At 44.3% G+C, this 25,041-nt stretch overlaps 1 protein-coding gene across 2 annotated transcripts in view; it reads right to left on the reverse strand.

Annotated features, from left to right (window-relative positions):
• The window catches only part of cdc25d (cell division cycle 25 homolog d), a 30,584-nt gene extending 7,051 nt beyond the window's left edge, over nt 1–23,533 (reverse strand). The window contains exons 1-10 of one of the 2 annotated variants that reach the window (XM_069900261.1): nt 23,010–23,531; nt 20,838–20,932; nt 19,438–19,489; nt 14,481–14,514; nt 12,628–12,693; nt 11,402–11,554; nt 10,202–10,297; nt 9,396–9,458; nt 4,010–4,108; nt 2,025–2,158 (exon numbers count right to left, since the gene is read on the reverse strand). In XM_069900261.1, coding sequence (XP_069756362.1) covers nt 2,025–2,158; nt 4,010–4,108; nt 9,396–9,458; nt 10,202–10,297; nt 11,402–11,554; nt 12,628–12,693; nt 14,481–14,514; nt 19,438–19,489; nt 20,838–20,932; nt 23,010–23,107 — 890 coding nt within the window. In that variant the 5' untranslated portion in view covers nt 23,108–23,531. Of the gene's footprint in view, nt 1–2,024; nt 2,159–4,009; nt 4,109–9,395; nt 9,459–10,201; nt 10,298–11,401; nt 11,555–12,627; nt 12,694–14,480; nt 14,515–19,437; nt 19,490–20,837; nt 20,933–23,009 lie in introns of both variants that reach the window. The other variant, XM_069900262.1, reaches the window with a different exon arrangement.
• Between the last annotated feature and the right edge of the window lie 1,508 nt (nt 23,534–25,041).

The following is a 25,041-nucleotide window of genomic DNA, read 5'->3' on the forward strand; positions in this document are numbered from 1 at the left end:
AAACTAAACTCTCCCTACCTTAAGAGACTGAGTCTCTTAAATGCCTGTCATGTTTCAGCCACCACAACCTTCCAGACACTCACTACTCTCTGTGTAAAAATACTCACCCCTGAAGTCTCCCCTAAAGTTTCCTCCCTTCATTTTGTACAGATGTTCTCTAGTATTTGCTTCTCTCACCCCAGGAAAAAGGCTGTGTAACGTATAGTCCTCTATTAAGTTACCTCTCATCCTTCTTCACTTCAAAAAGAGGTCCCAACTCTGCTAATCTTGCCTCATAAGACTTATTTTCCAATCCAGACAACATCCTGGTAAATCTCTACACCCTTTCCAAAGTTTCCACATCCTTCCTTTAATGAGGTGACCAGAACTGAACACAATATTCTAAGTGTGGTCTCACCAGAGAATTGTAGAGTTTCAACATGACCTCTCGACTCTTGAACTTTATCCCCCAACTAATGAAGCCCAGCATACCATTGGCCTTCTTAACTATCCTATCAACCTGTGTGACAACTTTGAAAGATGTATGGATTTGGACCCCAAGGTTCCTCTGTTCCTCCACACTGTTAAGAATCCTGCTGATAACCCTGTACTCAGCCTTCAGGTTTGACCTTCTAATCTCCATCACCTCATACTTAGCTTTATTGAATTCTATCTGCCACTTTTCCACCCAACTCTGCATCATGTCTATGTCCTTTGTTTCTTCTGTTATCTCCTCAAAAAATTCAATTAGGCTTGAGAGTCATGACCTTCCCCTCACAAAGCCATGCTGACTGTCCCTGAGAAGACTGGACTTCTCCAAATACAGGCAGTCCCTGGGTTATGAACATCTGGCTTATGGACTACTTGTACTTACAAACGGTCTACACACGGCTTCAGCAGTTTGTCAGCTTGAGGAAGGAGAAAGCCATCCGTCATTTTAAGTCAGATCACGTTGCCTTCCTTGATGTCTACTTCAAGAAACTGACTGCAGTAGTTTTATTTGCATAGAAAGGTAAAATATATACTATATGCTAAGACAAACATTTAATTAATTGATGCTAAATGTTCCTATTCCGACTTGCCTACAAATTCAATTTAAAGGCAGACTTGGGAATGGACCTCATTTGTAACCCGGGGACTACCTATATTGATGGTTCTATTACCCACCCCTTCCTTGAATAATATTGAGTCTTCTATTTTCAACTGAGAGGCTAAAAATGAGATTGGCTTCATGTATCATCTAGAATGCAGCTTCTCTGGGTGAACTGGAGTCATGCATGTAGAATTCAGCCTTTCGACCTAATGTGTCCGTGCTTTGTGTGCCTAAACTCATTTTCCATTGCATTCTATTCCTTGACAATGTCAAAGTTTGTCTAAATACTTGTTGAAGTTGTGGAGTTCCTACCTCTATCACACTGCAGGCAGTGTGCTCCAAATTCCAACCACTCTCTGGAGGAATAAACTTTTCCTCAGATCCTCTCAAATCCACCTGTTCTAGACAGCTGTGCTCTGTAGATTTGTACATCATCTTTCTTAGGTTCACCAGACCTCAGTCAGAAACCCCCTCAGTTTCATATGCTCCAAGAAAACTGACTCCGCTTAGCCAATGCTCAGTGCTTTCAGTAGGAGATCGACCTACGGCTTTGCATTGGGATGTGGAGTACATTTCTTCTGGTCTGGAAACATGGGTCTTACAGCATGAGCTAAGAGTGGCTGGATGGATGAGAAAAAAATAAAGAAATAATCCTAAGGGGATGGGGGTGGGTGTGTGTGTGTGATTGTGCATGTGTATCTGTGTGTGCAAATGTACAATTATGTGCATGTGGGCATCCATGTGCACATGTGTGATTCCGTGTGCACACACATGATTGTATGTGTGCATGTTTGTGTCTGTATGAGCGTGTGTGTACACACAAGCATACGTTGTGCCAAAGCAAGGTCATTGTAAGATAATTGAGTTAAATGCTAAAAGATACATGAGACAACAGCCAGAGAGGGGCAGTGAGGAGAGGGGAGGGGTGGGGCAGAATTTTGGTGGCACTTACACTCTGGGGCCACGTTCAGTGGAGAACTCGCAGTGAAAGATGATGACAGTATGCTTCCTGGCCAGGTCAGCTGACAGCTGATTTGGGAAGAAGGTGGTGGTGAGTTGCTCCTCGGTGTACAGGTTCAGAGCCCCCTGCAAACAAGACATAAAGAGCCAGACCAGATGGACAAAGTTCTATTTTATGCAGTACACTAAAATGAAAGATGGATTTCTTGAGCACCTTTTGAAAGGGATGTCACAATCTGTTTTACAGATGATGAAGTCCTTTTGTAGTCTGAAACTTGGTACTCAATCTGTAGGCTTTTTGATTAATTTGTTATGTAGTTCAGCATTTAATTGTCCATCACAAACGATCCTTGAGAAGGAGGTGGTGTGCTTCCTTCTTGAACCACTGCTATTCTTGATGTCTGTCTGTTAGGGAGGGAGTTCCAGGATTTTGACCCAGCAATGGTGACAGAACAGTTGGGGTGGTGTGTGGCTTGGAGGGCAACTTCCCAGCGATGGTGACGGATCGTTGTGGTGGCGTGTAGTTTGGAAACCAACTTCTCATTGATGGTAATGGAACAGTTAGGGTGGTGTAGTGGTTTGGAGACCGACTTCCTGGCAATGGTGATGGATCATTGTGGTGGTGCGTGGTTTGGAGGCCAACTTCCCAGTGATGGTAACAGAACAGTTGGGGTGGTGTAGTGGTTTGGAGACCAACTTCCCAGCAATGGTGACTGATCGTTAGAGAGGTGTGTGGCTTGGAGGGCAACTTACCAATGATGGTGAAGGAACAGCTGGGGTGATGTGTGGCTTAGAGGGCAACTTCCTGGTGATGGTGAAGGAACAATCAGAGTGGTGTGTGATTTTAACAACTTCCCCACAAGGGTGAAGGAACAGTTGGGGTGGTGTAGTGGTTTGGAGACCACCTTCCCAGCAATGGTGATAGAACAGTTGGGGTGGTGTGTCGCTTGGACAACTTCCTAGTGATGGTGACGGAACAGTCAGGGAGGTGTATGGCTTGGAGACCCACATCCAGATTGAGGTGTTCGGATGATTCTGCTGCCCTTGTCCTTCAAGCTGGTTGAGAAATGTTCAGAAGATGTTGCCTGAGTGGGATAATGACCAGATCAACTGCTTTTAGTGGTGTTGTGGGAAAATTGGATCACTGGGGATAATCTTCCTTCAAAATAGTACCAAAGCATTGAGTAAGTCTACAAGAAAGGGCAGTGGGGTTTAATGTTTCATGCCAGTGACAACACTGTGTCTAGTGTACACACTTTCATCACCTCCTTAGATAAATCCTCTCAAATCCCACGGTCTTTAGAAATGAGAGAGTGGCCCATCAAACCCTTGCTGATGTTGTGAAAGCTCAACAGGATATTGAGGCAGCCCTGGTTCATCTAGATCAGGGGTGTGCTGAGATGTATGGGCAGGTCGTTTAATCAACCCCAGGCTTTACTCACAGGCAGAGCGGAGGGCTGGCCTCAGTAAATGTTTGGAGACATGCCATCTCTGTTTGCAAGCATGGGGAGTGGGAGATAGAATGGTGCAGCTCAGTGCAGGCCCCCACAGTACGGGGTACTTAACCTCTTTGTAGTTGGACAGCGATGAAAGAAAGGGAATTATATGAGTCAGGTAGAGCAAACTGGAGGGAGGAATTCCCCTGCTCCCCCACCCGCTACACCCTGCATAATTCTCATTCAGGGCTCAACTATTAATCCTGCTCCTGGCATCTTCTGCCTTATCTGCCTGCTTGGAGATGGCCAGTACAATGGAGTGACTCACAGAGAGCTGGAGCAAGCATATAACCTGCTTACATGCATCGGCACACTTGCATGCATGTCCCACATATGCTACATTCGCACACCAGCACAAATAGATGCACAGTTTATAGGCACACACGTCATTACACTCTCAAGCACATGTGCATGTATTCACATGCATGCACATACACATGCAGTACAGATATATGCATCTGAACATAAGCCAGCAACATACCTTAATGTGACCTCCCTTGTATTCATATGGGAAGCGACAATCTACTACGACATACTCATCAACCAGATGATCAAAGTTCCCAACCAGCAACTCTGCCACCTGCAAGATATCCCAGATCCTCAGTGAAATCATTGCTCCTTGACAAACAAACAGAAGACTTCTCCAGTCTCTGAACGGATGACATTAACATCGACTTTTCCGATTTTTGCTAGCCTACTCTCTGTTCTCCTTTCCATTTCTCTCTGTCTTCTTTCTTCCAGCTCTCCACCCAATTCCCTCTCCATTCACAGAGCCATCTCTTCTCCCTCTGCTTACTGGTGCGCTGGTTGGGACAGTGCTCCTCCCCCTGTCCCTCCCCATCCCCACCACCATTCTGTTCAAGTGCCTGCCAAGATTTTTTCATACCTTGATGAAACGCTTAAGCCCAAAATGTTGGTTCTGCATCTTTATCTTTGCTATATAAAGTCCATTGTTTAACCTGCTGAGTTTCTCCAACATTGTGTTTTTATTTCAATGACACAGTGTCTGCAGACTTTGGTGTTTTACTCCTTTCCCATGGTTTGTTTTCAAACTTTGGGACATCCCAAAGATATTCACAACCAATCATGTCCTTGTAGTTTAAGAATCACATTGTCCATTTTATGCAGAACAAGAACTAAAAGGTGATAATGACCAGACTGACGATATTCATTATAAGACTTCATGGCGGAGAATCTGTTTTCAAAGTAGAGCAATGGGGGTCCTTCCAAGTGAAGCAACACTTCACCTGTGAGACTGTAGGGGTCATCTACTGCAACCGGTACTCCCTTTGTGGTCTCCTCTACATTGGAGAGACTGGATGCACTCTGGAAGATCACTTTGTGGAGTATCTCAGTTCTGTCCACTCCCTTTGTGGTCTCCTCTACATTGGAGAGACTGGATGCACTCTGGAAGATCACTTTGTGGAGTATCTCAGTTCTGTCCACTCCCTTTGTGGTCTCCTCTACATTGGAGAGACTGGATGCACTCTGGAAGATCACTTTGTGGAGTATCTCAGTTCTGTCCACTCCCTTTGTGGTCTCCTCTACATTGGAGAGACTGGATGCACTCTGGAAGATCACTTTGTGGAGTATCTCAGTTCTGTCCACTCCCTTTGTGGTCTCCTCTACATTGGAGAGACTGGATGCACTCTGGAAGATCACTTTGTGGAGTATCTCAGCTCTGTCCACTCCCTTTGTGGTCTCCTCTACATTGGAGAGACTGGATGCACTCTGGAAGATCACTTTGTGGAGTATCTCAGTTCTGTCCACTCCCTTTGTGGTCTCCTCTACATTGGAGAGACTGGATGCACTCTGGAAGATCACTTTGTGGAGTATCTCAGTTCTGTCCACTCCCTTTGTGGTCTCCTCTACATTGGAGAGACTGGATGCACTCTGGAAGATCACTTTGTGGAGTATCTCAGCTCTGTCCACTCCCTTTGTGGTCTCCTCTACATTGGAGAGACTGGATGCACTCTGGAAGATCACTTTGTGGAGTATCTCAGTTCTGTCCACTCCCTTTGTGGTCTCCTCTACATTGGAGAGACTGGATGCACTCTGGAAGATCACTTTGTGGAGTATCTCAGTTCTGTCCACTCCCTTTGTGGTCTCCTCTACATTGGAGAGACTGGATGCACTCTGGAAGATCACTTTGTGGAGTATCTCAGTTCTGTCCACTCCCTTTGTGGTCTCCTCTACATTGGAGAGACTGGATGCACTCTGGAAGATCACTTTGTGGAGTATCTCAGTTCTGTCCACTCCCTTTGTGGTCTCCTCTACAATGGAGAGACTGGATGCACTCTGGAAGATCACTTTGTGGAGTATCTCAGTTCTGTCCACTCCCTTTGTGGTCTCCTCTACATTGGAGAGACTGGATGCACTCTGGAAGATCACTTTGTGGAGTATCTCAGTTCTGTCCACTCCCTTTGTGGTCTCCTCTACATTGGAGAGACTGGATGCACTCTGGAAGATCACTTTGTGGAGTATCTCAGTTCTGTCCACTCCCTTTGTGGTCTCCTCTACATTGGAGAGACTGGATGCACTCTGGAAGATCACTTTGTGGAGTATCTCAGTTCTGTCCACTCCCTTTGTGGTCTCCTCTACATTGGAGAGACTGGATGCACTCTGGAAGATCACTTTGTGGAGTATCTCAGTTCTGTCCACTCCCTTTGTGGTCTCCTCTACATTGGAGAGACTGGATGCACTCTGGAAGATCACTTTGTGGAGTATCTCAGTTCTGTCCACTCCCTTTGTGGTCTCCTCTACATTGGAGAGACTGGATGCACTCTGGAAGATCACTTTGTGGAGTATCTCAGCTCTGTCCACTCCCTTTGTGGTCTCCTCTACATTGGAGAGACTGGATGCACTCTGGAAGATCACTTTGTGGAGTATCTCAGTTCTGTCCACTCCCTTTGTGGTCTCCTCTACATTGGAGAGACTGGATGCACTCTGGAAGATCACTTTGTGGAGTATCTCAGTTCTGTCCACTCCCTTTGTGGTCTCCTCTACATTGGAGAGACTGGATGCACTCTGGAAGATCACTTTGTGGAGTATCTCAGTTCTGTCCACTCCCTTTGTGGTCTCCTCTACATTGGAGAGACTGGATGCACTCTGGAAGATCACTTTGTGGAGTATCTCAGTTCTGTCCACTCCCTTTGTGGTCTCCTCTACATTGGAGAGACTGGATGCACTCTGGAAGATCACTTTGTGGAGTATCTCAGTTCTGTCCACTCCCTTTGTGGTCTCCTCTACATTGGAGAGACTGGATGCACTCTGGAAGATCACTTTGTGGAGTATCTCAGTTCTGTCCACTCCCTTTGTGGTCTCCTCTACATTGGAGAGACTGGATGCACTCTGGAAGATCACTTTGTGGAGTATCTCAGTTCTGTCCACTCCCTTTGTGGTCTCCTCTACATTGGAGAGACTGGATGCACTCTGGAAGATCACTTTGTGGAGTATCTCAGTTCTGTCCACTCCCTTTGTGGTCTCCTCTACATTGGAGAGACTGGATGCACTCTGGAAGATCACTTTGTGGAGTATCTCAGTTCTGTCCACTCCCTTTGTGGTCTCCTCTACATTGGAGAGACTGGATGCACTCTGGAAGATCACTTTGTGGAGTATCTCAGCTCTGTCCACTCCCTTTGTGGTCTCCTCTACATTGGAGAGACTGGATGCACTCTGGAAGATCACTTTGTGGAGTATCTCAGTTCTGTCCACTCCCTTTGTGGTCTCCTCTACATTGGAGAGACTGGATGCACTCTGGAAGATCACTTTGTGGAGTATCTCAGTTCTGTCCACTCCCTTTGTGGTCTCCTCTACATTGGAGAGACTGGATGCACTCTGGAAGATCACTTTGTGGAGTATCTCAGTTCTGTCCACTCCCTTTGTGGTCTCCTCTACATTGGAGAGACTGGATGCACTCTGGAAGATCACTTTGTGGAGTATCTCAGTTCTGTCCACTCCCTTTGTGGTCTCCTCTACATTGGAGAGACTGGATGCACTCTGGAAGATCACTTTGTGGAGTATCTCAGCTCTGTCCACTGCAATAGCGTTGATCTCCCAGTGGACACCCATTTCAATTCCCCATCCCATTCCCTTGCTGATGTTTATTCATGATCTCATGAATTGCCAGTCAGAGACCACCCACAAATTGGAGGAACAACACCCCACCTTCCGTCTGGGTACCCTCCAACTGGGTGGCATTAATAATGACTTCTCTGGCTTTCATTGAAACAATCGCCTCCCCCCCCCCCACTTCTTCTCCCATTGCCTTCCCCAAGCTCTGTCTCCTTTCACATAGACAAAATTAATTCTCACCTCCTTATCATATCCAGTTTGTTGCTCTACATTCCTCCCCACCCAGCACTGTTTCTATTCTAAGATTTCCTGTTTTTTTGTTTATTCTTTTGCTTATTCCTTGAAAAAGGCTCAGGCCTGAAATGTCGGCAATATATCTTTATCTCCTATGGACACTGTAAGACTGGCTAAGTTCTCCAGCATTTCTGTGTATTTTTTACTACAATCACAGCATCTGCAGACTTCCATTTTTCATGCAGTTACCTGCTAGGAACAGGATAGGAAAGGTCACTGTTTAGAGTTTCAGTGGTAAGATGACACTTCGGATAGTGCAGCTCTCTACAACAACTGCACTGGGTTTGGTAAGAAATCCCCGATGTGGGGAAAGATGAGGTGGGGAGGAGAAGCCAAGTGGAGGACTGAGAGCTGGGCCCAAACTTTGATCCAAACTTTCCCCTCACATGTTTCCTGAGCCTGAGTGAGCTGGAGGGACTGTATTCATTCCAAGCGGGGGGAAAAGGGAGAGGGTGCAGAATGAGCAAAACATCATGCGGCTAAGTTGCAAGGGCAGGATGTTTCAAAGCACTGAGTGCAACAGAATGGGTGGGCATGTTTAAAATTATTAAAGGACTTATCGGGTAGAGGGAGAAACTGTGCGACTGGGGTCCTGAATGTGACAGGCCAACTTGAAAGCTCAGAGCTAGGTCCATATGCAAGACATCAAGATTAGCATGGTTGGCATAGCGGTTAATACATCGCTGTTACAGCACCAGCATTCTGGACCGGGATTTGAATCCTGTGCTGCCTGTAAGGAGATTGTACATTCTTTCCATGTCTTCATGGGTTTCCTCAGAGGACTCTGGTTTCCTCCCACCCTTCAAAACGTACCGGGTGTATTTGGGCAGCACAGGTTCTTGGGCCAAAATGGCCTGTTACCATGCAGTATGTCTAAATTTAAATTTAAAATATTTCTTCACATAAAGCCTGGAGTTCTCTCCACTGCAACTTCAATTTGAAAATCAAGAGTATTTTCTTTTGAGGCAAGATATTGGGGACGTGGGGGAAAGGTTGGTAAGTGAAGGAAAATAAGCACGTGTGCTTCATATGTGGTAGAATGCACTCAAAAGGTTAATATCCTTCTGCTCGATAACTCCTGTATGAAACCAGCATGAACCCTTGCTGATTCTCTATCCACCTCAAGAGACCAGGGTAAGGGGATTTGGAACCAACCCCACCATGAGATCAAAGGCAAAGGATGAGAAGCAAACCTGGGCACATTAAGGGTGGGAGCAAGGAGTCAACGGGCTCAAAAGGACCATGTATTAATGAATGTGAACGAAGTGGGTGAGGAGAAGGTGAAACAGGACAAAAGAAAGAAGGAGGTTGAAGGGAGGATGAGGAGCAGTGAATGGTCGGAAGGCCATGTCAAGGGAGATCAAATGGGAATGAAGGAGTTGGGGCAGTGGCTGTAGGGCAATGTAAGGGAGTTGTTGATGGATTTTTTTTGGAGTGAGTGGTATTTCAGAATGTGGGGCACTGAGCTGCTGACCATACTGTGAATAGCCCGCACTCACCGTCTGAGCAGAGATGTATTTCAGGTCCAGATGTTTCCCTTCTTCCACCGGCAGCAGACAGACCTATTATCAGAAGAGAAGGACACCAGTTAGCACTCCACCTGAGTTCTTCTCTCCTCAGCACACCCTACTGCTCACATGGGTGTGGAAATCACAGCAGGGAATGTGGAACTTCCTTCATTCACAAACCCATAACACACTCAGGGACAGCACAGGGTTAGATACACCAGTGTTTCTCAACCAGAGTTCCCCGAAACCCTAGGGTTCTGCAAGAGGTCACTAGGGATTCTGCAAGAAACAGTGATAAATAGGCTAATGCATTTTTGAGTAATTTTTGTTTAATTTTATGTTCATTATTTTACTATACACAGATGACGTATTGTTGGAAAATCCTTGTTTATTATAATAAAGGCTTCAACCTCTATATTATTTAAAATGAAAACCTCAATGTGAGGTCTCATAAATGAGCAGTATGATTTTGTTTTGCAATGCCAATAAATTTGACAAAAAAGGGGGTAATTTTTTCCTTAAACAAGTTATCCATAAAAATATATAATGTTTACCACGTGAACTATGATAAAAATATAAAAGATATAGATATTAATGATGGTATATAATTTTTTTGCAGGGGTTCCCTGAGACATGAAAACTATTTCAAGGGTTTCACAAGGGTAAAAAGGTTGAGAAACACTGCTCTACACTGAAAGCAGAAAGGAGGATGTAAAAAGGAGAAAAACGGTTTTGGGAGATGATAGCAGGTAGGTGGGGATGAGGGGTTAGGATTTAGTGCCTGAGGTGGTTCATACTTTAGAGGAATCTCCATTCATTTCTTTTTCATCTGAGTCTGCAATTTGTTCTATGTCAATCTCTTGGGAGCGAAACAAATGCTGGAGATTATAAACCTGGAAACAGGATTAGAAATAGGAATCAAAGTGGGAATAGGCCACTGAAGCACATCAGCAGGTGCACCCTTCCTAAGTGCCATCATTGCTGGGGAACAAGGTACATAATTTGCAGTCACCTCCGATCCCCTCACTGTGAGTGAGTCTTGACTGGAGTCATGTTTCCACCTGATCCTTCCCCTTGGATATATTTTGACCCTCTGAGCCTTTTCTATTCTAATGAAAACAACCTGATATGATGGCATGCTTGACCCTGGAAAAAATTAGATGCTCTACTTATGTAATGAACCTTAATTGTCTAAATTTATGGGGTACTTTCCTTAATTATTTTCAGAATTTATAAAATTATTGGATCTCATTTTATGATTTGATTGTCCTTTTTTTCATGCATTAATGGAACACTTATGTTTAATCATAACTTCACAAGGAAAGGGTTAGATTATTAGAATAGTTTTTGTTTTATATACATTTTGGGTGTTTTTTGTCTCTTTCATAGGATGTTTACAGCTATTTGTTAATATATGTTTACTTTGTTGGATATATAGTCTTGTAATTACCTCTGGATAAGCATGTATGTATAAAACTCAATAAAAATATTGGAAAGAGGAAAACAACCTGAACCAAGCTGGGTTCCTTCAAACCCAGTCAACATCTTGATGAAGTTCCTCTGTTCCCACCCCCCCCCACCACCACCACTGATGCAATCATCCTTCCTCTGTTGCAATATTCCATATGTGGGCCTATTGTTAGAACACAACCTTCTTGCTCTGTCATTCTCTGCTCCAGCTAATGAAAGCAAGTGTTTCATTTGCTTTAACCTATCTATGCTGCCGCCTTTGTGTATTCTTAGGCATGTACACTAAATTCTTGTGTATACTCTACCCTTGTTGGTCCTTCCAAAGTGCATCACCTCTCACCCATCAGGATTGAATTCCGTCTGCCCTTACTTCATCCATCAATATTATCCTTTTAACTGATTATCCTCCTTTCTGATCCATGTACCCAACTAAGTCTTTCAAATATTACATTGACCCTGCATCTATCACTACCTCTGACTAAATATCCAAGAGAATGCAACAGTTCCACAGAACTTGCAACTTTTACCCATCCCTCCTCTGACTCCAAGTATTTTTGGGATTCGTTTTTCCTTTTTTTCTGAGCTGGGGTTTGAAGTCCATCTGTTAGTTCGCTGCGCTTGCTTCTGATCTGATTCAGAGTTGATGAGACAGGAGTCTTAGATCGCTCACTGTCATGGTCCTGTTGGAATAAATACAGCAAACTATATGACTCAATAGGAACATGCAGGCACAGGACACACATTAGAGAGATTCTTTCTAAAATTTGTTGTGAATGGTGTGGAACTGAAGAATTCAATATTCTGCCATCACTTATAATCCCAGTTTAGGACTAGATATGGGATAAAGCTCCCTCTATATTGTCCAACAACACACTCCCAGGGCAGGGACGGCATAGGTTAGATACATGTAAGTCTCCCTCCACACCATCAGATGAGGCTGTGAGCATTCCAGGCTACAAAGATCCTGAGTTCCTTTGAAATTTCCCACTGGATTGATCTGCAATGGAACGCGGCACGGTTAGAGCATCATTATTACAGCGCCACCAACATGGGTTTGAATCTGGTGCTGTTTGTATGGAGTTTGTACATTCTCCCCATGTCTGCGTGGGTTTTCCCTGGCTGCTCCAGTATCCTCCCACCCTTCAAACCATGCGGAGGTTGTAGGTTGATTGGGCTCATGGACAGGAAAAGGCTGTTACCATGCTGTATGTCTAAATTCAATTTAGGAATGGGCTGTGGATGTACTGTGTTTCATGTTGGAGTTTCTATGAAGCAAGGATCCATCTTGTGACCACTATTCAGTGAGCTGGGTAGCAGAAGTGAAGTAGTTTTCGCAGGCTGGGCCAGCACTTAATTGCCTATCTCTAATTTCCCTCGAGAGTAAGCATTGAGCTACCTTCTTCAACCACTTCAGACCTTACAGTGAATGTGTACCCACAATGTTGTCAGGGAGGTTGGACCAGAATTTAGACCTAGCAAATTTCAAGGAACAGCGATATATCTCCAAGTCAGGATGGTGTGGGCTTGGAGGGCAACTTACAAGGGGTTGGTGTCCTCCATGCTTTTACTGTCCTTGTCCTTGTAGCTGGGAGAGGTGGTTGGCTTGGGAAGTGTTGACTAACGAGTCTCAGTGAGTCGCTGCAGTATGCAGCTCAACACAGAAGAGGTTCTGACAATTGCCTGTTGTCAGAGCTGGGGAACAAAAGTGACCACGAGGAAAATTAAAATAAAAAGATAGAGCATTCAGTCTCACATTTTCCTTTCCCAGTTGACATGAATTTCCTTCTGTGTTCATCTGTATTTTGTCCAGAAGCCTCATCTATTACAAATAAACCAAAGAATGTTGCAACAGGTCTAAACTAAAGGAAAGTGACATCTACACAAGAGTCTCTGCCTGGTTTTGTCACTTGATTTCACATATTGCCCCTTGTATTCCCAAACCCTCTGCTGCAAGGAAATTCTGATTCTCCTGCTAACCTCGTGTTTCTACATTTCCCCAATTGAAGTCAGTTTGCTATTTAATTGTAAAACTAAATCCTGTAAAAATTAAGACAAAATGTTTGATGCTGGAGCGGATGGTGTGTTCGGCTCTGCAAGGCATGCTCAGATCTTCTGCCAAAACACAGCAAAACAAGATTTAGTGTTGATTTAGTGTTGATGGTTAGTATAAACTTCAGAACATAGAACATTACAGCACGGTACAGGCCATTTGGCCCACAGTATTGTGCTGACCTTTATAAACAAACTCAACAATCTAAACCTTCCTTACCTCACATCCATAACCCTCTATTTTTCTTGCATCAATGTGCCAGTCTAAGTATATTTTAAATGCCCTTGTTGTAGCAGCCTCTACCACCACCCTGGGTAATGCATTCCAGGCAGCAACTATTCTCTGAATAAAAAAAACGCACCCCTGACATCTCCCCTGAATTTTCCTTTGCTCACTTTAAACAGATGCCCTCTGGTATTTGCTGCTCTCAGCCCAGAAAAAAGGTGCTGGATGTCCACCCTTTCTATTGCCTCTTCATGGGCCAAAGAGCCGAGGTATCTGTAACTAAGATTTTAATACCCAGGCAATTACCTGGATTGAAATTAATTCATAGAGTCATAGAAAATAGGAGCAGAGGAAGGCCATTCAGCCCTTCGAGCCTAAACCATCATTCAATATGATCAGACCCTTATTTCTGCTCTCTCTCTATAACTCATTATTGCTTTAACCATTAGGGACACATCTAACTCCCTTTTGAATATATCTAATGAACTGGACTCAACAACTCTCTGTGAAAGGGAGTTCCACAAGTTCACAACTCTCTGAGTTAAGAGGTTTTTCCTCATCTCCACTTCCCCCTTATCCTTAAACTGTGACTTCTAGTTCTGGGCATGGAGACATTAAAGGTGGTGTCTCAGATGGCTGGACCATTCCGTTCCACAACCTACTTACTACATTTTCACACTTTGTCTTACAGAGCATGTCATTGAGTCATGCCATATGCAACAGGCCCTTCGGCCTAACTGGTCCATGCTGACCAAGTTGGAACAGAAGAACCTAAGACCTCAAGTAGGCTGGATTGGTGCAACTGCAACCTCTGCCAACCAGGAGCCTTTGTGGAACAGGTTTCTGAATGTACCCACATGCATTAAACTAGGTGTGGGCAACCTTCCTTTCAAAACTCACATTCCACCTTAAGTATTCCTTATGCTATAAGTGCTCTAAGATTAGTAAGGGATTACTTAAGGTGCTTTGTGAGTGAGAAGGGAAGGTTGAGAACCAATGCTGTAGACCCAATTGTTACTGAAATATTTTTGCTTGAGAAAAATTGTCATTGGCCCATTTTCTGTGGAGTTATGAAATCGTGCACATGACAAGTCAATTAAAACAGTGGTTTTCAAACCTTTTCTTTCCACTCACATACCACCTTACGTACCATAATTCCTTACAAATCACAGTGCACTTATGGCATAGGGAATACTTGGGGTGGAATGTGAGTTTTTAAAAAAAAAAAAGGTTGCCCACCCTTGCATTAAACAAAATTTTAGTATGGCAACATACAGAGAGCAGACACCAAGGAAATTAATGAAATAATTTGACTAATTTTCATTGCTTACCGGCCTGGAGATTGTCTGCCTTGCTGGCGTCCGGCTACAAGGAAAGACAGAATTATTGTTATCCGTGGTTTGACCTGGTCTCACCCTACCACAGATATTCCCCTTGTCCCATCCATCTTTTGGGTCACCTGTCATTGCAACCTAACCTTTTTACCCTCTCTTTCCTTGTTGAGATAAAGAATCTTTACAATGAAATAATAACTTAGCGGCAGCTCCTCTGCTCCTGCAATAACACACACAACCAGACGGGGTTGAGCTCAGTGAACAGACTAGTTTATTGCAGGCTGCTGGGCTGTACTTGTACTCCCAGCCCGGTCCTGGTTGAGAACCGCACTGGAGGGCGCTGATGGCATTCGGGCGTCACGTGGTCTCCCAATGCGGGCTTAGCCCCGTGCTGGGAGGAAGGGAACATCCCCGATGGCGTCATTTTGGCCGGCTGCGCCGCCGCGTGGCTTACAAGCGGGGCCGGTTCGCCTGCCTAGTGGTGAGCCACCTCAAATTCTTGTTTCTCCCTCCACAGCTACCGCCTGACCTGCTGACTGTTTCTTGCATTCTCTACTGATCTCTACTTCCACCCAGTTTCTATTTGTCTGCTCCCATGCTCGAGTCTTTGATGAACAACATCTTGCTGAAGCATAGTTCTGAGTTAGATGGCTTCCCTCTGGAACCTCACAGGCCATTGTTCAAAGAGTGTGCATTTATAGAGCATCTTTGCCTTGGAGAAATGCAGCACAGAAGCACCCCCAATTGGCCCTCCTCATCCATGCCAACCATGGTGCCTTTGTACATTAAGCCCATCTGCCAACATTAGGTCAGTATCCCCCTATTCCAGTGATTCTCAACATTTTTCTTTCCACTCTCATACCACCCTCTGTTTGAAAAACCTGCCTCTTCAGATCTCCTTTAAGCACTAGCCGCTTTCAGGTGTTCTGATAGAAGATTAGGTGCCTGCAGGCACGGCTAGAGGAGTTCAGCTAGCCCGTTTAGGTGGCCACGGAATGGACGGCTTTCTGGCACCTAAGTGTGCCTGCTGACTGCTAGCTGCCTAGCAGCGAAAGCCGGCTACTCTGGATAGGTGCCTAGTCCCGCCCACGCTGACCTCACATCATAGCAGCGTGTCAAGGCATGCCAGACAAACAGCTCAGGCATGACTTGACTCCCGCTGCCGGTTCCCCCCCCCCCCCACCTTCACCCGCCCGACTCCCATTGCCGCTGCCGGGGGGGGCGGGCTGATGATGTCGCGGTGGTGTCATCAGCCATCGACTCCTGAGACAAGGAAGCCAGACTAAAGTAGACTTCTTCAAATTTTATTTTGCACCCTCTCCCGTTGCAGGTCTCCCCCTTCCTCAGACTCTCCCGCCTGACTCCCGCTGCCAGTCTCCCTCCCCCCCCCACCCATGAAGCGGCAGTGGGGGTTGGGCAGGCGAGGGTGGAGGGGAAACTGGCAGCGGGAGTCAGGAGGGCGAAGGTGGGGGGGGAGACCAGCAGCGGCAGTGGGAGTTGTGGGGGGGAGATTAGCAGTGGCAACGGGAGTCAGACAGGAGAGGGTGGGGGCGGGTGGAGAGCGGCAGCGGGAGTCGGGCGGGCAAGAGTGGGGGGGGGGAGAACCAGCAGTGAGAGTCGGGTGGGCGAAGGTTGGGAGGGGAAGACCTGCAGTGGGAGAGGGTACAAAATAAAATTTGAAGAAGTCTACTTTAGTCTGGCTTCCTTGTCTCAGGAGTTGATGGCTGATGATGTCACCGTGATGTCATCAGCCCACCCCCTGGCAGCCCGGCTGCTTTCAGCTGCCACAATCGATACTCCGAGCAGGATAGTTATACCTCTCGGAGAAGGGTTAAGTGAGTAACCCTCCTGGCCTGCTTTTCCGGTTTCAGATGGCCACCTGACAGCCGCACAGGATTTTGTGCGGCTTTACAGCCGGGCTTTGTGGCCACCTGAAAGCGGCTACTGCCTCACCCCTAACCCCACCCCATGCTACACATGACGCTGCTTAACATGATTGGAGCCCATGGAATTACAGGAAATATACTAGTATAAGTAGGGAATTGGCTGATTGGCAGAAAACAGAGTGGGAATAAAGGGACCTTATTCTGGTTGACCACCAGTGTTCTGAAAGGGTCAATTTTGGGGCCACGATTTTATGTTGTAAATTATTTGGATTGCAGAATAAATGGGTTTTTGGCTGTTTGTAGTTTATACAATGATAGGTGGAGGGGCAGGTAGTGATGAGGAAATGGAGAGGCTACAGAGAGAATTAGATAGATTAGAAGAACGGGCAAAGAAATGGCAAGTGACATACAATGTTGGAAAGTGTACGGTTGTGCACTTTGATAGAAAAAATAAAAGGGCAGACAATTATCTGGATTGAGTGAAAATTAAAAATTCAAATGTGCACAGGAACTTGGGAGTTCTCATGCAGGACACCCTGAAGGTTAACCTCCAGATAAGTCAATGGTGAAGAAGGCAAATGCAATGTATTGAGAGGAATAGGATACAAGAGCAGGGATGTGATGTTGAGGCTTTATAAGGCATTGGGGAGGCCTCACATGGAGTATGGCGTAGAGTTTTGGGCTCCTTATTTAAGAAAGGTTGTGCTGGCATTGGAGAGGGTTCAGAGAAGATTCACAGAATGATTCCTGGAATGAAGGGATTTACATATGAGGAACATTTGATAGTTCTATAACTATACTCTGATGTTCAGAAGAATGAGGGGGAACCTCATCAAGGAATTTTGAATGTTGAAAGGCCTGGACTGAGTAGATGTGGCAAAGTTGTTTCCTATGGTCAGGGAGTCTAAGATAAGAGGGCACAACTTCAGGTTTGAAGTGCGCCCATTTAAAACAGATATTTGGAGGAACGAGTCAGAGAGTGGTGAACCTCTGGAATTTGCTATCATGGACTGCTGTAGAGGCCGTCATTTGGGTGTATATGAATAGTCAGGGTATCTGAGATTATGGGGAGAAGGCAGGGAGTGGGATTGAGTTGGAGTAAGGATCAGCTCATGATTGGAAAGGGGGAGTGAATTCAATGGGCCAATTGGCATTCTTCTGCACCTACATCTCTCATCTTAAATCTGTACCCTCCAGTTCCACTCTCCCTGCCTTGTGAAAAAAAACATGATTAACTGTTCGATTGGTAGAATAAACAAGGGCAGGACTTAAACGGTAAATGGTACAGGTTTGGGGAGTGTTGTAGAATAAAGATATGTTAGGGAACAGATGTTGACACAGTAGAGAGGGTGGTGAAGAAGGCATTTAACAAGCTTGCCTTCAGCGATCAGGGCACTGAGTACAGGGGCAAGGAGGTCATGTTGTGTACATGACAATGGTGAGACCCTGCTTGGTGTATTGTTCTCAGTTCTGGTCACCCAGTATGGGAACGTTATTGTTAAGCTAGAAAGGATGCATCAAAACACACTCAGGGATGTTTCTGGGACTGGTGGATGGGAATTATAAGGAGAGAGTGGATAGGCTGGGACTTTTCTCCCTCGAGAGTAGGAGGCTGAGAGGTGACCTCATAGAAATTTATAAAATCATGAGGGACTGAGATAAGATAAATTGCCCTTTTCTCAGAGTAAAGGAGGCTGAAACTAGAGAGTATAGCTTTAAGATGAGAGGGTAAATATTTAAGAGAGGTTCATTTTTCCATATAGAGGGTGGTGGGTACTCATGTAATAGTCAATCCCGCATAATAGTCAACCTCTTCTTTGCCCCAAAAATAATGTTTTCCATGTGACCCATATAAAAGGCGATCCTCCCTATTTTTGGTCCTGACTGCTGGCCTATCCATAAAACCCCGACCTCCCATCCATCTGAGTTCCTGACGCCCCAGCCACCCATCCATCCAGGCTCACGATGCACCGACAACAGATCCTCGTCCCGCCTGCCCACCAGAACTCCCAATGCCCAGACTGCCCACCCACCAGAACTCCCAATACCCTGCCACAGACTCTGTCCAAGGTTCTGGCTACCCACCCATATAAGCTCCCAATGACCCGGCCACAGAGTCTCTCCTAGGCCCAGCTGCCCGCCCATCCAAACTCCCAATGCCTTGATCACAGACTTGCCACCTGGACCCAGCCATCTGAGCTCCCGGTGCCTTGAATGACACACAGGTACTTACTGTGGTCAAAAGTATGACTCGTGTAAAAATCGACATCCACAAATTTGACCCAAAAATTGGTCCAAAAAACTTGACTATTACTCGAGTATATGTGATACAGGTTTATGAAATGAGCTTCCAGAGGAAGTGGTAGAAGTGGGGAATAATCTAATATTGAAAAAAAATTCAGACATCTACATGGATAGGAAAGGTTTAGAGCAGTGGTTCTCAACATTTTTCTTTCCACTCACATACCACTTTAAGTAATCCCTATGCCATAGGTGCTCTGTGATTAGTAAAGGTTTGCTTAAGGTAGTATGTGGGTGGAAAGGAAAGATTGAGAATCACTTCTGTAGACCCAATTGTTACTGAAATATTTTGCTTGAGAAAAATTGTCATTGGCCCATTTCCTTTGGAGTTTTGAAACCGTGCACATAACAAGTCAATTAAGTATGATTAAAACAGTGGTTTTCACCTACATACCACCTTAAGCAATCCATTACTAATCACAGAGCACCTATGTATGGCATAGGGAATACTTAAGGTGGAATGTGAGTGGGAAAAGAAAGGTTGAGAACCACTGGTTTAGAGGGATATGGGCTACAAGCAGGCTCAGGTAGACCAGTAAATCACCAAAGAGCCAAAGAGCCTGTTTTTGCATTGTGAAACTCTACAACATGATGACCACAGCAGATAATTCAGGAACAACTTTCAATCTCACAGTCAGTGAACAACAGCCTTCCCAAAGAGGCTCACATTCCATATGAATAGGCAAAGCTAACCATCCCTCCCCCTCACACATCCTGTTACATAATAAGCAGCTGCAAGGATAAAATGCCCTGTGACTTAAATGTACCTGTGGCATCTTCTCTTTGTCTCTAGTCCATATGGTGAGTTGGGTGATGGACCTGTAAGAGTCACACAATTCATATTAGTAACTAACGTCTACCGTTCCTGCTTCCTGGTTTTCTTTTCATTCTGAAGATCTCTGTCCTCTTTAAGACATCAGGAAGGAATACCTCAGTTTGTAGCTGTGTACCATGGGCAGCATTCTTAATTCTGTGCGAAAGCAGTGGGATGTGTCTAAGTCCAGGGATCTGAGGGTATGTTGATGTTCCTGATACAGGGAGTAAAGGTGCCACTATTGCCTGTTTGCAATGGATATCCTGAAAGGGTGCATCACTGCTTGGGATGGGAAGTGCTTCGCACAACGTAAGAAACCACAGGGGTTGAGAAGTTGGGTCAGACTATCACACCCCCTCCCCCCAACTCCATTGACTCTGTCTATAACTCTCACTGCTTTGGAAAAGCTGCCAACATATTATCCCACTCCGGCCACACTCTCTTCACTCCCCTCTGTTAGGAAGAAGATTCACAGATATGAGCATGGATCACCAGATTCAAGGATAGTTTTTTTTCCCTGCCGTTATCAGACTCCTGAATGAACCCCAAAATAGTAAAATTATGTAGTCTTTACTCTGTCCCAAATGAGCTTTCTCTACATTCTTGTACTTTTGAATGTGTCTTATTTATTGTGCAGTGGTTTTCAAACCTTTTTCTTTTCACTCACAAACCACTTTAAGTAATCCCCATGCCATAGGTGGTATATCTACATTTTCCTCATACCTTAATGAAGGGCTCAGGCCCAAAATGTTGTTTATGCTTTTTTATCTTTGCTACATAAAGAACATTGTTTGACCAGCTGGGGTTTTCCAGTATTGTGTTTTTATTTGGAATGCTATGTCCAGTTTTTTTCATCCAGATATGGTAAGTACCCCAAGGTTTAAGAACAGTTTTTTTCCCAACAGCCAACAAGCTCTTGAATCTCCCCTAACCATAAACTACTCTGGGATCACTGAAAGATGTCTACACTATTGAAACATCCCTTTTTTGCTCTACAATTGCAACTGCAAATATCTATTTATCGATCTTTTTATATCTCATGTAATATTACTTACTGACTTAGTTTGACTTTTTCTTGCACTATTTTTATTTATCTTGTAAGGTGGTTTATAGAAACGTTTGCACTGGGATGATGCCACAACGAATTTCATGACATGTTCATGACAATAAATTCTGATTCTATTTTAAATGATACTGTTGCAGTTGGTTTACCTCATCATGTACTTGTGCGTCTGCAAAAAGTTAGAATTTTGGTGTATTTATATACTCTACTTTGTGGCAATAAAATTTCACGCTTATAATCAACTCCATAGCGACAAACTCGAGCTGCCAGCCAAGACAACTTGTACAGACCTGTTGGAGTTTTGGTCTCCAAAGCAACAAGCAAGGCCTCAGGGCTTGGGGTTCCATTGTCAGGAGAAAGCTTCAGTTTACACTTGGGGGTGTCACTGCATTGGGGAACAACATAGATTAGTACTTGGAATCAGCAGAGAGAGAGAGAGAGAGAGAGGGTGTCACCTCTCCCACCTTAATTTGGCCAGTATCCTATCATCTTGATATACTTGCTTCCTCTTTATATATTGGCTAACTCTCCTTCTATATTTCAAGAGAAATTTGAGGAGATTTGATATGTCACCAAAGACCCTTGCAAATTTCTACAGGTATACTGTAGAGAGCATTCTCACTGGTTACATCTCTGTCTGGTAAGAAGGTGCTAATGCACAGGACAGAAAAAGGCTACAGAGGGTTGTAAACACAGTCAGTGCTATCATAGGCATCAGTCTTCACTCCATTAGAGTTCAGATTTATTATCAGAATACATACATGACATCACATACAACCCTGAGATTCGTTTTTTCTTGCAGTTGAGGCAGAATTACCACTTATTGGTTGTGTAAATGAACTGTACACATGTAAACAAATAAATAAATGTAAACAAACTGACTGTGCAATATGGAGAGGAAAAAAAAGTGCAAAAGTAAGAGTCCTTAAATGAGTCTCTAATTGAGTTTATTGTTGGCGAATCTGCTGGTGGAGGGATAGCAGCTCTTCCTAAATCTGGTGGAGTGAGTCTTGTGACACCTATACCTCTTTCCTGATGGTAGTAGCAAGAACAGAGCTTGTGCTGGGTGGTGTGGATTTTTGATGATTGCTGCTCTCCAACAGCAGGATTCACATAGATGTTCTTATTGGTTTCTCATCCACAAACTCCTGAGGAAGTAGAGTTATTGATATCCCTTCTTCACGATGCCATTGGGGTGCTGGGTCTAGGAAAGATTCTCCAAGATAGTGACTCCCAAGAACTTAAATTTGCTCACCCTCTTCAGCTCTGATTCCCCAATGATCATACACTTCTGGTTTCCTTTCCTAAAGTTAACAATCAACTCCTTGGTTTTGGTACATTGAGTGTGAGGTTGTTGTTGATGCACCACTCAGCCAAGTTTTCAATCTGCCTCCTGTATGCTGATTCAATGCCCCTTTATATACAACACACTACTATGGTATCATCAGCGAATTTGTAGATGGTGTTGTCGTTTTACTGAGCCACAGAGACAGAGTTGTAAAATGAGTAGAGCAGGGGGCTAAGGACACAGTCCTGTGGTGCCCTGGTACTGATTGTGGTCTGGAGGTAAGGAAATTCAGGATCCAGTTATGTAATGGGTATAAAGAATGACATCTACAAGAGGCAGTGTCTCAAGAAAGCAGCTTCCATCATCATGGACCCTCACCACCCAAGTCATGCCCTCTTCTTCCCCTGCACCATCAAATTTCTGAGTGGACAATGAACCTATGGACACACCTGATTTTTTCTCCTTTTTGCACGACAAGTACTTTAAAAAAAAAACTTGTATTTATGGAATTGTAAATTATCGTAATTTTGCACCTCGTTCTGCACCATTTCGCTGCTGGAAAACAACAAATTTCATAACACGTTCATGACATTAAACCGGATACTGACACTCACCTTATTCTCCACACACTCTCAGCCCTAAACGTTGACTGACCATTTATCTCCAATGGATGCAATCTGACCTGACCACCCCCCCACCCCCAGCTTCTTTAAGTGAATAAACATCGAGTGTTTACATTCAATTTATTTTATTAATCATCTCAAATTTATTTATTTATTATCTGTTTATTTATTTAATATTTAAATAGTTATTATATCTAAATATTTATAATTTACAGTCATTATGTTACATATCTTGAATTCTTGTATAAAGTTGTCTACAGTTTTTTTTTTGCATTATCAATAAGTGGTCATTCCACCTCCACAGTAGGAAGAATTTCATTTTTATGTGATGACATGTATGGACTCTGACATCTCATCTCAATCTCGTAATTTAATATATATAATAATATAAATATATTTTAAAAATTATAATTAAATTACATTTAAATCTCTCGACAGATGCTTCCTGGCCCACTGAGAACCCCCAATATCTTGAGCTCTTTTTTACGTTTCAGAGTTTGAGCATCTGCAGACCTTGTTCCCCGCTTTTCCGGCTGACTAGCACACGGTACCTCTCTTGGCAGGACAGTCCTCGGAGGCTGCAGGAGAGTCTGGAAACCGGGGAGAAAGGCAGATCGGAGAAGAAAGGAGGATCCGGAGAGAAAGACATCGACTCTGCAAATCTCCAGATTTCTCAGCCACGCAGAACGGAGACCATACGAATTTGGAGTCCAAAGGACAGCACGTAAAAACCGAGCGCTGGGTAACCTTGCAGGTTCTGCTATCCCGGCGCGGTGCTCTGGGGCTCGGGGTATTGAAGAGGTTCCTTTGAATCTGTTTTTACAGCAAGCGGTTGCTAAGGACGCAATTTAACAACAGCTCGGACGCTGCACACACCACAAGGACGCAATTTTCAGGCAACTGAGGAGGCAGATGCAAACAACAACAAAAATCTCTGCAAACATCCTCAAAGCATTTCGTTTTCACCGGGCGAGGAAAGATTTCACCTCATTTGTCCCTTAAATGGAATCAGGAACGGAGGGGTCAAATCCAAATCTACATTAAATTACAAGCGCTGCTTGAAATACGGGGCAGGATGGTGCACTTTTAACACGTGCTTGTGCATTGAAAACACGGCAAACTGAGCAGCCAAACAACGCCCAACGTCCGCTGTGCATCAACTGTGTAATGGAAACACTAGAGACCACAGATGCTGCTTTCGGGAGAGAGAGAAAAAACATGTTGCTGGAGGAACTCGGTGGGTTAGGCGGCATCTGTGACGAGCAGAAGGTGCATTTCTTAATGCAACATTGAGAGGAAATTGTGGCGATGTCTCCACTTATCCCATCCTATCATGGACCCACTACATCTCCCCATTAGTCAGGAAGACTAATCAGGATTCCGATTTCAGATTGATTGCCAGAGTACATACATGACATCACATACATCCCTGAGATTCTTTTTCCTGAGGGTGAGGCAGAATTAGCACTTATTTGGCAGTCCAAAATAAAACTGTACTTAACATACACATGTAAACAAATAAAGAAATGTAAATAAGCTGCAATACAGACGAAAAAAATCAATAAAGTGCAAAAGTAAGAGCCCTTAAATAAGTCTCTGATTGAATTTGTGGTCTGATGGTGGAGGGGTTTCAGCTGTTCCTGAACCTGGTGGTGCAAGTCTTGTAGCATCTTTACCTTTCCTGATGGTAGCAGTGAGAACAGAGGATGTGCAGGGTGATGTGGATCCTTGATGATTGCTGCTGCCCTCCAATGGTAAAATTCCCTGTAGGTGTTCTCGATGGTGGGGAGGGTTTGCCTGTGATGTCCTAGGCTGTGACCACTACCTTTTGCAGGGCTTTACGCTCAGGCATGTTGTTGTCCCCATAGGAGCACCTACACTTCCTAAGGAGGCTGAGGGTAAGGCTACCGGTTTTCATCTTGACCACATTTTACAGGAGCACATTTGAGAGTGTCCTGTCTGGCTGCATCACTGTGTGGGATGATAACTGCAAAGCATTGGATGGGAAGTCAATACAGAAGATCAAAACAGCCAGGAGGAACATTGCAGTTTCCATTCCCTCTATTGACAATATTCACCAGGAGCACTGTTTAAATAGGACTCAAAAAATTATCAAGGATCCCTACTAACCATCGCATAATATCTTTGACCCATCAGGAAGGAGGTACAGGAACATCAAAGTCAGGACTGCCAGGCTAGGAAAGGCTGTGAGATTGACAAACAGTATGCTATAACCTTGGGTCTTTTATAAATGAATAAATTATTCCAAAATAATTGAATTGATTTATATTATATTTTATGTATATCTGTGATTATTATGTAATGTGTATTGTGGGGGAATTGTATGCTCTGTGGTCCAGAGAAACACTGTTTCATCAGGTTATATATGTACAATGAGATGAAAATAAACCTGAACTTGAACTTATCACTCTGCTCCACCTTGTATGTCCAGGGCAAACAAGATTGAAGATGCTGTAAAGCTGGAGAAACAAACAACATGCTAGAGGAAGGCAACAGACAGTCAGCATTTTGGGCAGTATCACTCATCTTCCATCTGACACCCTTTTTTTCCTTTTTGCCCCT

Source organism: Narcine bancroftii, chromosome 10 (assembly GCF_036971445.1).
Source record: "Narcine bancroftii isolate sNarBan1 chromosome 10, sNarBan1.hap1, whole genome shotgun sequence".
In the NCBI taxonomy this organism is placed as follows: Eukaryota; Metazoa; Chordata; class Chondrichthyes; order Torpediniformes; family Narcinidae; genus Narcine; species Narcine bancroftii.